Source organism: Haliotis rufescens, unplaced genomic scaffold, assembly GCF_023055435.1.
Source record: "Haliotis rufescens isolate VD_foot unplaced genomic scaffold, xgHalRufe1.0.p SCAF_33, whole genome shotgun sequence".
NCBI classification, from domain to species: domain Eukaryota; kingdom Metazoa; phylum Mollusca; class Gastropoda; order Lepetellida; family Haliotidae; genus Haliotis; species Haliotis rufescens.
In genome coordinates, this window is record NW_025964035.1 from 4,958,936 (window position 1) to 4,974,329 (window position 15,394).

Here is a 15,394-nt window from a genome sequence, read left to right on the forward strand (position 1 = left end):
GAGTTTATACTGTCTTACACGTGCAGGGAATCTTGGAAGACACTCTTTTCTCCACAGCACACTTGTGAGTATGTTAAAAAAGCGATCAGTATGTGTATTTTAATTTGGTTTTACAATACACACTGGTAAATAATCCTTGATGGTCTTCACCTTTGGCTTCCACAGGCAGCAGGCCCAGTAACCCATGCTTATCGGCGACTGACGGGGATCGGTTTGTCAGTCCCGCCTCTCTGAAATAACTCCCTTTAAAAATAACAAATGTACAACACATCTTCCCTGACATATCATGAATACGGGACACTGCTCACACAATTTATGAATGGGAAGCTTCAGGCGAGGCTGGTATGTTGACATTAATTCTAAGGCCGGGGTATGTTGACATTGTTATGGGCGGTCGGTCGCTTAGTCTCTCTGCTATACATTAGCTATGAATAAACCTACTTCGACATATATTCCAATAAAACATTTTCCTCGTCAAACAATTTTCCATGATAAACTCTGTTCTCTCTTCGAATTAAGGGTGAGTATTGTAAACATGAAAATGTCCTATAGATTGCTTCCATCACTTTCCCAACAAACCTAGCTTCGTGCCGTCACACTGGTACATGTACTTATCAGTTTTCTATCTATTTTCAAAATAGCACGTTCTGAAGTAAAACTGTGCACATCATGTTACACGGTTAAAACTCAAACCGTAGGGCTTATTTGTCATCGCGTTTAATGGAAAAGCTAGCATTGAAACATCAACTATGCAAGTCGGGACAGGGCTGAATAATTCTTTACAAATGGTTCACAATAGTACGCAGCGCCGGGTGATTCGAAATCCGGCTGCCTTCAGCGTTATAGTCAATGCAGGGTGACGTGACTACCTCGTTCTTGCGCGCTAAATGTAATTAAACGACACTGCTAGCTTGCTGATTGTGAAGTCTTATCTATTTTGTCTATATTTTTTTCTATACAGGTTGTCTAACGTTCATGGTGTACAACGTGTAGAAAGTACAAGATGAATTTGATCCAGCTAGACGTACATTTTTTTTCCCTACCTACATTACCCGGCGTATATCGTGTTGACATAACCCGTCTCTATTGCGGTATGGTCGTACTTTCAACACACACCCTGCATTCATCAAACCAGATCGCACGCTCTCGCGAGCGCGGTCAATTTGAAACGACTACGTGAGTTGTACACTAATTGTAATTTCTACTAACGCCTGAAATTAACGAAACCATTACGACCAATAAACAATTTGAAACGACGTGGTCACGTGAGTTGTCAAGCGCGCTCAATTCAAACTGGGCTGCTTGTCTATTCAGGGCAGCACGCCATACGCATAGCTCTATTGAATACCCTTTACTGTTGTTTACTTACGAATTCTTTTCTGTCTTATAAACACACACCTTTCATTCCCCGCCCTTTCCCGACGCGCTGTTGATGCATGAGTCATCCTATCCGATCACGTGACTTGGATCAGCCAATCACCTTCCCTATTTTCACTCAACCTCCCTCAACCAAAACCAGCGTCTGCGCCCTCACTTTATACTACTATCACTGATTAATTGAATCAGAGCCAATACACAAGTGGATTAGCTAAGCAACTGTATAACAGTGACAAAGAGAGGGTAGCTAAAACAACACTTTGACAAGATATTGACAAGATGCATAGACAGCCAATTAAGTCGGGTGCGACTAAAGTCTAAGACTTTTGACATTAAAAGAGGCCTTATGACGCAGAGATGTAAAGACACATTAATTTGACAAGGGTTTTATACGTGTGCGCGGATGTCGGCGAGGTGTCGTGCCGGGTTAGCGAAAATCCAATTTTCTCTAGTATCAGTAAAGCGAAAACCCAGGTTGGGGTATTTGTCCTACGAAAGCGAAAAATGAGTAATTGCTATAAAAACACCGGATTACCGTAGTCTCGTCAACAACGTCATAGGCGACGTTGAGTACACAGATCACGTTGGTGACCTGATCCACTTGGAGTGAATGACTTGAACACAACGTGTATGCGAGGGCAACCTTTCCTGGTCAGCCAAGGGAAAACAGTAGCGTGGAAAGAGTAACGAAGTGTGTTTCTTAACATAGGGGAAAACCCAATAAACATAGGGAAAACCTCAATAAACATAGGGAAAATCCAAATAAACAGGGAAACCCCAATAAACATAAGGAAACCCCCAATAAACATAGGGAAACCCCAATAAATACAGGGAAAACCCCAATAAACATAGGGAAAACCACAATAAATATAGGGAAAACCCAAAATAACATAGGGAAAACCCCAATAAACATAGGGAAACCCCCAATAAACATAGGGAAACCCCCAATAAACGTAGAGAAAATCCAAATAAACATAGGGAAAACCCAAATCACAGACTAACCACAAAACCAATACGGAAGATATAAGTACCAAAATACAGCTGAACATAAGCTATCCAACGGTATCACCAAACATTTACAACCAGATTTATCATCCAAAACTGGCCCCCACAGGAGATATCGCTTGGATGAGATCAAGCGATATCTACCCAGTAGATATCGCTGCAATGAAATTACATCACAAAGCTTTGCAGACAATTGTGACGTCACTGGTTACGTCACAATCAAATGGCATCACTAATGGCTCTACTACTGAAGCAGTTTGCAGTACTTTTTACACTGAAGACACTGCTAATTACTGTCTACAAATTGAAAAAGTTGGAAGAATGATGTTGGATGATCAATAAAATCTCACCCTCATGTCTTTTGATATCAAATATATCAACACTCGTTGATAAAAGTGGCAAAAATCCTCGGCAAGCCTCGGAATTTTGCCACTGTTATCAACTCGTGTTGATATATTTGATATCAAAAGACACTCGGGTGAGATTCTCTATATGTACAATTACTGATGAGGTGGCAAAAATGACCATAAATACATGAGAAATATAGACTAATACTAGATAATCCCGCTACAGCGTGAAAATTAAAGTTAGCAAACATATATGAGAAAACCTACATGGAATAAATACATGATAAAAGTGTGCCATTAAGTCACCAGAGAGAAAACATATGCGAGTTACTAATTCTCAAATAAATGAGTAAAGGACCACGAAGACCGCCGGGCTTTGCCGAATGGTGACGGAAGCCGGAAAATTATAAGCGAGGGAAGCTGTGCGGTCACCAGACCGTGACTGGGCCGGTTTTATGCCCGGTGACAATACATAGCTCCACAATCTAGCCACGGTCGTGCCCCATTTGTAGTGTAACATTAGAATATATCTCCCATTGCTCGTTGATTTTTGTGTCACCATGGTAACCATAATCTGCAGCGTTTGGCCCGCATTGTTATTTTTATCGCTTATTTTCAAATACTGATATCAATACTTGACATGTCTGGTGACTATTTGGCCGAAATATAACACCATAACATCTATCACGGATACGTTGTATATTACACTTGTTCGTTTGATGGACTCGATCATGGTCAGTATAGAGGCGCTTCAATGAATATCACGGTGTGATCTGATTACGTCTATTGTTGTATAGGCAGCACAGTTATAACATCGATGGCTACCCATTAAAATACATGTGCGATAACGGCGTGGTCTTATTGGTTATATCCACACGCGCACACAGATCGAACCCGGAAGTATAAATTCTGAGCCTGAGAGATAAGGATTTGCGTGATAGTAAAATCTTTTGTTGGGGCATTACATGATGGTTGGTTGGTTAATTATTTAACGCCACACTCAGCAATAAGCAAAATTCCAGCTATATGACGGCGAATTTTGTAAATAATCGAGTTTGGACCAGACAATCCAGTGATTAATAAATAATGTGAGTGAGTTGGGTTTAAAGCCGCTTTTAACATTATTCCAGTTATACATCACGGTGCGTCAGCTTAATGTGGGAGGAAAGCCCGAAGTGATGCAGGTCTCAGACGTTTACCACTTCGGTGAAACCGACGAGCACGGGTATGGTGCTGACAAACCTAGAAACATAATCGGGGTGAACCGGGATTCGAACCCACAATCATAGGTTTCTGGCAGGGGTGACTATTGGTCTGGATATCACTATTGCGATAACTATTGATATTGAAAGAAACTTTTGCGATAACTATTGATATTGCAAGTAACTATTGCGATAAATATCGATAGTTTTCAGTGTATTATTTTAGATGGATTTTAGAGTTGAATTAAATCTTGGAACTGAACTTTCCTATCAATGTGATAACCATAACAACAAATAAAAAGTAAAGTTTGAGATATGACTGATTTGTGTTTTCTTTACTCTAATAATTTAAGAAAAAGATTTTTTTTTTTGTAAATTACTACCGCACATGATTAAAAGAAAAACAAGTTTGTACAGCATTGCATGTTATTAATTGATGTATTTAATACAATCGAAACTATCTATATTCCTAACTGAAATCGACACAATTGATCGCAATTGATTTATTAACTTTAAGTGCTTCCCAATAGCAATATATCGATATTTCGATTCATCGTGACACCCCTAGTTTCTGACGTGTCCAGGGGACGCAACTCTGCACAGCGAATCGCGGCGCCTTAGACGACTGGGCCACCCGTGTCCCCCAGAAAAGAATGAGAAAAGCTTTCTGTCGTCATACTCCGCGCGTGATTTTGCTTCTTTGAGGCCCCTACACCTCCCTGCAGGCGTAGCCGAGGCTGGAAGTACTCTAGAGGGATTTGAACCTATGGACAAACCACTCTAGAATTAATTAGTATACTTCTGCTTTGCTACAATTGTCCCCAAAGCTTATATTGACGCCATACTGAAACACACTGTTCTTTTGTTTTATGTCAGACATTGGACTGGGTTGAAACAGCGCCTCCTGTCATTTGCCTCTAGTAGTGGCTCTGTATCTTGCTTGCTTTAGACATGGCTGATGGTAGGCATTTCGAAGACACAGAGTCGCTAGCTTCTTCAGACAGGAATCGTTCTAAAATGATCTGGGCTCTCTGTATTGTTCCAATCACGCTTTTATTTTCAATTCTATTTCTCCAGGTTCAACTGCAGAGACGAAAATGGCTGTTGCAGCAGGTAAATGTTTTCGTGCCTTTTTTTTATCTCAACCACAGAGTCCTTACCTGAGTGTGGTCAAGAAGAGTTACTTCCCTTAGACTGGCTGTACGTTGCCTGATGGGCGAAGGTTCACATGCCAGACCCATCTCGAATGGGAGCATTGGTTTGTTAAACCATTCCAGTGCTTAACGCTTTCTACAAAATGAAAATGTCAATGACCTGCGTCACATAGGGCTGTTGGGGATGCATTTGTAGACAAAATGCTGTTGACAACGATATTTTGTGTTACTTTGAACGGAAAACAAGACACTCATGGCTAATAAATTTAATAAATTCAGAAAAAGTCTCGCGGTGGAGTCCTTCATGAACTAACGTTTTAATGCCTCTGATTCAATGAGAGCAGAACAGGATTTGTACCATGATTACTGAGTGAGTGAAATTTGTTATTCACAGCATTGCTACAAAATTACAGTCACAAAATAAAGGGCTCCATCATAAGAATACCAGGCCATTACTCTCTTTTTTCTGTATATCTAAGGTTCTTGCTATATGAACGACGGAATCGGGTGGTCAGGCTCGCTGACTTGGTTGATACGTGTCATCGATCCCAAATGCGTGGATCGATGCTCATGAAATTAATCACTGGATTGTCTGGTCGATTATTTACAGACCGCCGTCATATAGCTGGACTATTGCGTTAAACAACAAACAAGCAAACTATATGAACGAACTAATTATATATTCAAGTTCAAGATAATAACCAGCCTAGATTTCTGCCAAAACAGATACCACTTGGTGTCAAGGGCAACATAGCTATTGAAATTTATATGAATGGACCACTGAAAATCAGTGATGACACCAGGTGTTCGCGAAATGGGTAAGCATGTCCTGCCCTACCGGTAGCACCCGCCATTCATACAATTTATAAATTGCCTGACGCAGCACAGGAGTACTCCTTCAGCCTGTGAACAAACCAGACAATCAAGTGATATACACACTTATATATCATAGATGGATTATTCTCGTTATTTCGAATTTGATAAATTTGTTGTGGGCATATGCGACTTATCCCGATTACTTGAGCAAGACTCCTCTGAACAGATTTAATAAATGGAAAGTTATAAACTTGGGATGATTGAGTACGACTTTCAGCTACATCCTAGCAAAAGCCTCCTAGCAAAAGCATGGCGGTAGACACCAGCAATGGAATTTACACAATGTACTCATGCCCATGGGGCATTGATCCCAGACCTTCAGCAAGAGCAAGGCCATCCCACTGCCCCTTCTGGAGATGAAGCTTAAAGCATGTACACTGTACATTATCCATTTCAGAGCAGAATATTGTGGTGGGCAATAAAGCTTAGCAGGCCGCTCCTACGCACTGTATGGGTTTAAATGATTCTGCCAGAATTTCCAGGCCCGTGAAGATTCCGTGGTAAAATAGGTCTTCAGCAACCCATGCTTGCCGTAAAAGGCGACTTTGCTTGTCGTAAAAGGCGTTTACGGGATCGGGTGGTCAGGCTCGCTGACTCGGTTGATGCATGTCATCCGAATTGCGTGGATCGATGCTCATGATATTAATCACTGGAATGTCTGGTCCAGAGTCGATTATTTACAAAACTGCCGTCATATAGCTGGAATATTGCTGAGTGCGGCGTTAAACAACAAACCAACCAACCAACCAAACCAAATCCGTGCTCTGAACAGATGACAGAAAGTTAATCCTAATCTCGTTGTGACATGTAATCTGGTGTTTCAGATTCCGAAAGAGGAACCTTTGTGTCTGAAGAAATTAGACTGATTCTCATCGGAAAGACTGGAGCTGGTAAAAGTTTTACTGGGAATACAATCATTGGGAAGACAACTTTCAAAGTCGAGTGTTCAGCCTCTTCTGTAACAAAATCATGTGAACACATCATGTTTGAGAGATTCGGCAGGGACATTTTACTGGTTGATTGTCCCGGTTTCTTTCCTACTGGAGGTAGTCAGAAAGATATCAAGGAAGAGCTGAGGAAATGTATCGCTTTATCCTCTCCTGGTGTGCACGCAATTCTGTTTGTGATTGGTATAGGGAGGTTTACCGAAGAAGAGAGTAATTCCGTGAAGAAATTTCTGAGTTTTTTTGGCTCTGAGTCACAACGTCACGTCATCGTCATATTCACAAGGAAAGAGGATCTTGAACAGAGTCTGAAATCTTTCATTGACACAAACCTCCAACTGAGGGCTTTCATTAATAAGACCGGTGAAACCGATCAAAACTACCTTGCTGTAAACAACAAATCGACTGACGACAATGAAGTGTTTGTCCGATGCTTACTGGATCTGGTAGATACACTGAATGGACGGTTCTTCATAAATGATATGTATCAGGAAGCTGAGCTACAAATGAAGAAAATTGAGAAAGAAGAGTTGGACAAACTGTTGCACAATAATCAAAGATCTGATGCGGAGTATATCGCTAATGGTGTGGCGGAATACAAGCAGACGCTTGCAGATAGCTCCGAGTCAAAAGAGGAATCACTGTCAAGGAAGCGACAGGAGCTTCGTGATAAGCGTCGCAAGCTTCATGAAAAGGAAGCGAGAAAATTCGCCAGGAATCATTATGATGGTTCTAACCGAATCTGGACATTGTTGACCAAGGCAGTCGAGGCTGCTCTTTGGGCAGCTTCCGGTAGTTGGTCATACGGAATGGCGTTCCTGGATAGGGCATTAAGAGTTCTCAGGTTAAAGTGACACTGCTAAACTATATGATATGTGTGTGTTGTATAAAGACACAGCATTCCAGTTGTATAACTATAACAGCAACATTTAAAAGTACTGTCAGAAATGCTAGAATAGTGCCTTTGGCCTGTCTAAAAAGGATATAATTTTTGCCGTTAAATGCGACTATGCTTGTCGTAAAAGGCGACTAACGGAATCGGGTGGTCAGGCTCGCTGACTTGGTTGATGCATGTCATCGATCCTAATTGCATGGATCGATGCGTATGATGTCAATCACTGGATTGTCTGGTCCAGACTCGATTATTTACAGACCGTCATCATATAGCTGGAATATTGCTAAGTGCGGCGATAAACAACAAACCAACCATATCAATTGCTTGGATCAATTCGCATGATGTCAATCACGGGAATGTCTGCTCCAGACTCGATTATTTACAGACCACCGTCATTTAGCTGGAATATTGCTGAGTGCGGCGTTAAACAACGAACAAACTAACTATGACAAAGAGACATCACCATGAGAGACTGTATGCCTGTAACCCTTATTTATTAATATAGTTTTTTTCAAATCTTCCATTTTAAGAGGCCATAACAGTTGTTAACTGTATCAATCAACATTGTTCCTAACACAAAACAGGAAGATATTTGTATGATCAAAAGACATGAACTAACAACATTATTCCAAGTTACGCCATGAGAATCAAGTTGGCCTAATATGTACCTTATTGCAGTTTGAGGTGCATCAGTTGAGAGAAAGAAAGGGTTTGTTTTGGTCGGGATATGCACGGATAGGGGCTGTTGTAAAGGCTTGTACTTGCTTCTCGAATGCTTGTTTGCAATTGCTGGACCATTCGAAACACGCATTTGTTTCAGAAGGTTGTATAGAGGGGAGGCGATGCCAGGAAGGTTTGCAACAAACACGAAGTCAAATCTAAGAAATGACACACGTCATGGACATTATTAGAGGGTGGGATCTGTGTGACTGAATCTATTTTTGAAGGATCGACATGGATGAATCTTAGCTGAAGATATGCCCGAAGTAGCTAACTTTTTTTTTTGTAACCAATTTATATTTGCTTGGTTTTAGAGTGAGTCCTGCTTCTTTGATCTTTTGGAATACTTCTTGAGGTGACTCAAATGTTCCAAAAACGTTTTAGAAAATATGATATCATCTACATGTACATATATTAGTATGTAATGCCAATTCATTTCTTTATTGCCGGGTGTAGTTTAGGCCGACTTGTGTTTTGTATCGGGATGGAGTGGAAATGGCCAAAAGGGCTACACATGGGTCTTTTATTTATCATTTTATAAATGCTTTATTATACTGCTATTTTCATTGTTTTGTTTTAAATCACCTACATCTGTACAGATATGTTTCAGTATTGTTTTCATTCTCTCCATTAGTTGAATTTGAAATGTGCCGTAAAATAATTTCAGCTCTCTTTTCAGAAGAAAATAAATCTCAGCCTCTACAAATGAGGAAAAGTGTTTGGACAGACAAGATCAAAGTAATGATAGATGAATAGGACTGTTAAGTGTACTTAATACACATCCATTCTCGTGTTATGATCACAATGCATACGATAAAATTGAAGAATCACAGGCTGGATTTTGCAAAGGTTACAGCACATTTTAGTCTTTGTTTTTGTTGATTTTTTCAAAAGCCTTCGACTTTGCGAATACAACCAAATTGTGGTGTATACTAAAGTATAGCGTTAAATGCTTTGCATTCTATTTATGACTCTCTGAAATCATGTGTAAGATATAGTGAACTTGTTTCAGATGTTTTTGAATGTCCATTTTGGGTCTTAGACAAGGTTGCGTTTTGAACCCATTTTTGTTTTTCATGTTTTTAAATGAATTAGATCATACTGATGAATCCTCTTGTTCGCATGGTATACATCATGCCTGGTGTCCTGACTTCGTCCAAGTGTTTCTCTTACTCTCTGACGACTTTATACTTATATTTGACTCTGTAAATAGTTTACAAAAATAAGTATGTATATACTAGAACAGTTTTGTATTGCCTGTCATTTAATTGTAAATCGTGAAACAAAAGTGTGACAATTGTTGTGACATGATATGTCAAACAGCAGAAAAGGGTAAAATTAATTGGTCTTCAAAGTAAAACATATTCTTTTTTTCTGTGGGAGCAACGATGAACGTAATAAACCAGCTTTTATCTCAGAATTCGTATTTCGTTCAAAGGCAATAAACAAGCAAGACTGGCACGATGTGCTCCTTCGGGGCACCAAAACAAATAGTTATCCACTTTATAAACTTTTGCTCGGAATTGTACCTTAAAGTTTCAAAATATAGAGTAGCCCTTGCTCCTTTTGGATGAATTTCACAATAAAACAAAATAAAAACAGGAACATGTATTCGGCAACCAAAAGAACGGCGAGTGTGTGAATTATGTATCTGTTACACTGTGGAAGATGAGTTTCACTTTTTACTATTTTTAATGCAAACGTAACTATCCTTCCTACTGCTTTTTCCTGAATCACTCTTACCATATTGGCGTGAATTGATGAGAAACGCTACGTTGTATCCCATCAGATGTTTTCACTTAGCTCTCTTCCCGATTGAGATTTTAACATCATAGTCACGAAGCGTATTGCCAGAATTATTGTGGGATAATATAAGCTGTCGGCGCTCAATGACATGCAGTCAACAGAGTCGCTAACATGACGATCTGATCCAGTAAATCACCTTGTAAGCTGTGTCTGAAACTCAGCAGAGTAAACTGAGAGCCTTAAGGGCCCAAGCTTTTACTGCCATCACGCAGACTTCCAAGAGACACTGTAGCGAGAGATGATGTCTATATTTATCAAGGACATAATCAGCTTGTGAAACTTCATTGCTACTACCTGTCATACACAATTTGAAACGTCTTACTGTTACTTTGTAAATATGTAAGTTGTGTTGATCACATTATTTAAATAATGCGTTTATAACTTCATTAAGTTCGTTTTATATAACTTCGTTTTATATAACAAATTAAGCTAACACATTCATTGCGTCAATATAAAGCACCAAGGAAGCGAAAATTATGGCGAGTTTAAGATTTCATAATAGAGTTATCCACTAACATTTCTTTTTCATTTTCATTGTTAAAGTAATCGGAAAATGATGATAAAAAGAATTTAAAGTACGATCTATCTTCATATATTTCCAATAATAGTGGCTTTCCGCTCAGTGACATGAAACAATGAAAAAATACCGGGAAATACCTCCGTTTTCGAACCGAAAAGTCTTTGCTTAAATTGTGTAATTTTGAACTTTTGAACCAGGAAATCGCGAGCTATGCTTAAAATAAGTACACATCGTGCTAGGTTACGACCTGTGACAAAGATTTCGCACGCATATATTTTGGCATTAAACCTAACAATGGCAACAACTGTCGAGATGTCATTTGATTAACATTACACAATCGCATGAAACGATGGAAATAGATACTTTTATATGTTTGACAATTATTGGAAATATGTTTGTAGATTTTTTTTAATCACTTTATTGAATGTATTTACGATTTGCTTGGAACGTCTTTATATTGCTCTTTGGTATGTTCGATATGGACCCGTTGTCGTGTTACAGATAATTTGTTTTTCAGTAGCATTGCTGGAAATAGTTAATAATTAAACTAAATTATCCATTGATAAAATATGATAAATTGAAATGAAATCCGTATTTTCTGACCTTGTGAAAAGTGATAGAATTAATAAATGGTAGCTTCATGAAATTGAATATTATTTGGACATGCTTACGGTGTTGCCGTTACACCTGCCTGCGACATTGAAAGAGTTAACAAGTGGAGTACTCTGAAGCTGGACCCTGTTTCACCAAGCAATAGGACCCGTGAAGATTCCGGGGTAGAATAGGTCTTCAGCGACCCATGCTTGCCGTAAAAGGTCACTATGCTTGTCGTAAAAGGCGACTAACGGAATCGGGTGGTCAGGCTCGCTGACTTGGTTGATACGTGTCATCGATCCAAAAATGCGTGGATCGATGATCATTATATTAATCACTGGATTGTCTGGTCCAAACTCGATTATTTACAGACCGGTGTCATATAGCTGGAATATTGGGGAGTGCGGCGTTAAACAACAAACAAAACAAACAAAACCAAGCAACCTGAGTGTTAAGATTCATTTCCGTATTTCCTGCTGAAATTTAAAACTATCGGCCCGAGAACAAATCTGTCGGTCTCGGACCTACGGCCCGACGTCTATTTCAAACACTGTTGGACAAGCATATCGTGCTGAGGACCTATTCTGCCCTTGAATCCCCGCGAAGGAATCAGAAATGCTATCATAGAATACCCATCAATATGAGTGAGTGAGTGAGCAATATCACGACGGGAGACACCAGAAATGGGCTTCACACACTGTACCCATGTCGGGAATCGAGCCCGGGTTTTCGGCGTGACGTGCGAACGCTTAAACCACTAGGCTACCCGACCGCCCCCCATCAATATGATTAAACGTCAAAGACGTGGCCACTGGGAACCACGTTTATGAGAACCCCTTCGCACCCCAATCATCTCTGAAACAACACACAGGGTCACAAATTAGAATAAATAATTACATTCAGACGTTAATAGGAATATGAAAACAATTATTTTATTCAAAAATACATACTACTTTTTGCCATTTGCGCCAGCCATTTAGTTGCTGTAAACATGAGCAAAAGGTCTTGAATCTTTAAGCATCAATATATGCAAATATTTACTCAAATATGTGTAAAATCGAAAATAACAACTTGAAAAATGCAACAAATTACAACCAGAAATGAAACTGACTGAACAATGTCTGTGCAACATATGAAACAATGTTTTAACCACAAGCTATCCCGCCGCCGTATCTTCACTGAGAACACCTCCACCAATCAGGTGGCAGTATAAAGTTGGGTGTCAACTAAAGGGCAAAATAGGTGTCAACTGACTGATTGAGTATGGTTTTACGCCGCTTTTAGCAATATTCCAGCAATATCACGGCGGGGGACAAAAGAAATGGGCTTCACACTCTGTACCCATGTCGGGAATCGAACCCGGGTCTTCGGCGCGACGAGCGAACGCTTTAACCACTTGGCTACCCGACCGCCCCGGTTGTCAACTAAAATGGCACAATGCGACCAGTCACAATCTGGCATAACAATGTCTTTGCAATACACATACAATAAACTGAAGATCAGAAGAAAGTTGACATGGAGTTAACTTAAAATGTTGATGCAATTGATTCTGTGTATTGAATTCACTTGTTGTCAATCATGCAAACTATCAAACACATAGTCAGCTGAACACCAATGGCGATCTGTGAAGTCAGTTCTCACAAAGTAAGTCACATAGGCTGTGGCCAATAAGTGGATAGAAACATCAGCGGACACTAAGTGAGTGAGTGAGTGAGTGAGTTGGGTTTAACGCCGCTTTTAACAATATTCCAGTTATATCACGGCGTGTCAGCTTAATGTGGGAGGAAAGCCCGAAGTGATGGAGGTCAAAGACGTTTACCACTTCGGTGAAACCCACGAGCACGGGTATGGTGCTGACAAACCTAGAAACATAATTGGGGCGAACCGGGATTCGAACCCACAATCATAGGTTTCCGGCGTGCCCAAGGGACGCAACTCTGCACAGCGAATCGCGGCGCCTTAGACGACTGGGCTACCCGTGACCCCAGCGGACACTAACGTGGCATTGGGGCGACGTCATCAATGCCGCGTATGACCTCCCCTAGCAAGGATGCACGCCTCAATGCGCCGTCTCTTGGATGACGTCAAACGTCTGATGACGATTGCCGGAATGTGTTGCCAAGCATCCTGCAGGTCCTGTTAGTTGTTTGGATGGTTGGGTCGTCTCCTCAGCTCTCTACCCAGATGATCCCACAAGTGCTCGAACGTGAGCGCCAAGGCAGTACGGGCACGTTGACGTTGTTCAGAGAGTTCTGCGTGATCGGGGCGGTGCGTGATCGGGCGTTGTCCTGCTGCAGCAGGTTCCCCCTACTTGCACAAATAGAGTGAAGAAAAAGTACACTCCATTCACCATCGATAAACTGGGCATTTAGTGGGTTTCATTAGCTACTCGTCTCCGGTCTTGGTCAACGTACCGTTCGTTATGCATTGTGATTGCCAGGGATAACAACGAGCAGTGTCTTCTGGTCGTCACAGGTTCCACCCTACACCATGAGTCCATGACCTCCATGGTGATGGACATCTTGTATACAGCCAGGAGCTATTCTTCTGACGGATGGTTTACAAAGAGTAACCCTTCGGTGCCAAGGGGGTTGCACATTGTTGTCAATACAGTTTCAAGACTGTACCTGTCTTGCAATGGAAGGTCTTGAATTGACCTTAGAGGCGATGTGATTCTTTTCTTTATCAAGCATTGTACTAGATTTTCGTCGTCTGTGTTTGGTGGTCTTCGCCTTAGGCTTAGACCTTCTTTTAACTGTTTTTTCTGCAAAAGGATTTTGTTCACACTCAGCTGTACCACAGTACAGGTCCATCACTGTAAAACCCTGGTATACGTCCATGTTTAGACTGAGGCTGCTGCTGGAGAGACGGTGCTGGTTCTTCAGAGTGCGTGACCACTGAGCCGTCCAACTGTGTACGCGTGTTTTAACCCTTTCTTACCATGCGTCATTGTAGAACCAAACTGTTAAACTTAAAGTCGTGAATGCATCATCAACACGTTTGTGCAAACATGTTTCAAACCGCCGTTTTGCCTAGGTGATGTATCATAGCAACACGGCATGTGTTATAACAAAGAGGTAAAGAGTCATTATTGAAGCGTATTAATGCCGCAGTCGAAAAGTATTTTCTATGTTGATGTTACTTTCATCTACGTAGTTGATATTACTAACATCTACGTATACGATACTTTCATCTACGTATGTGATGTTATAATTTACGCAGAAGAAAGTATGACCTACTATCGAATTATCGAGTAAGTGAGTATGTTTTGTACGCCGCTATTAGCAATATTCGGGCAATATCACGACCAGGGACACCAGAAATGGGCTTCACACATTATACCCATGTCGGGAATCGAACCCGGGTCTTCGGCGTGACGAGTGAACGCTTTAACCACTAAGCTACCCGACCGCCCCGGGTCAGCTATAGCTAACCTCTGGCTTAAATTGTTAATGACCTATTTGTTTGACGTTCTACCTTTACATGGCTTTATTGAGGTACTACATAAACATTAAGTAACGTAAGTTTTCGTTCCATGTTTCAAAGTTACTGAAGAAAGACACACGCCGCACTCTCTTAAAACCGTAACAATGAGAGAAGAGTGCAAACTGATCGCCAAACTACAAACAAACAAACAACTATTGTGTAATACCTAATATTGAATCAGAACTACATTTTTGTCTTGAATATCCATTTTATCAGGACTTAAGAGAAAGTCTTATTCTAGAATTTTATTATAAATTCCTATATAACAATAAGCTTATTTTATTATTCACATCACGGAAAATCACGGTCATAAATAATTTGGCTAAATTTATCTTTTTATCTTTAAAGAAACGTAGTAAATATTTTGCATAATATGGATGTCCATCATTTAATATTTGCATAAACAGAAACTGTAATCATATTATATGGCGCTTCAGCGCTTATTATGTCAAGTTTCATGTATAATGG

At 40.4% G+C, this 15,394-nt stretch overlaps 1 protein-coding gene across 2 annotated transcripts in view; it reads left to right on the forward strand.

Moving 5' to 3' along the window:
- LOC124150307 (GTPase IMAP family member 7-like) overlaps positions 1–15,394 on the forward strand; it is a 30,019-nt gene that overhangs the window by 4,707 nt on the left and 9,918 nt on the right. Inside the window, exons 2-3 of one of the 2 annotated variants that reach the window (XM_048380803.1) lie at positions 5,009–5,044; positions 6,786–11,492. The exons of the other annotated variant lie outside the window; for it this stretch is intronic. Of the exons in view, the coding sequence (XP_048236760.1) occupies positions 5,029–5,044; positions 6,786–7,759 (990 nt within the window). The 5' untranslated portion in view covers positions 5,009–5,028 and the 3' untranslated portion in view covers positions 7,760–11,492. Of the gene's footprint in view, positions 1–5,008; positions 5,045–6,785; positions 11,493–15,394 lie in introns of those variants that run through there. 2 annotated transcript variants of the gene reach the window in all.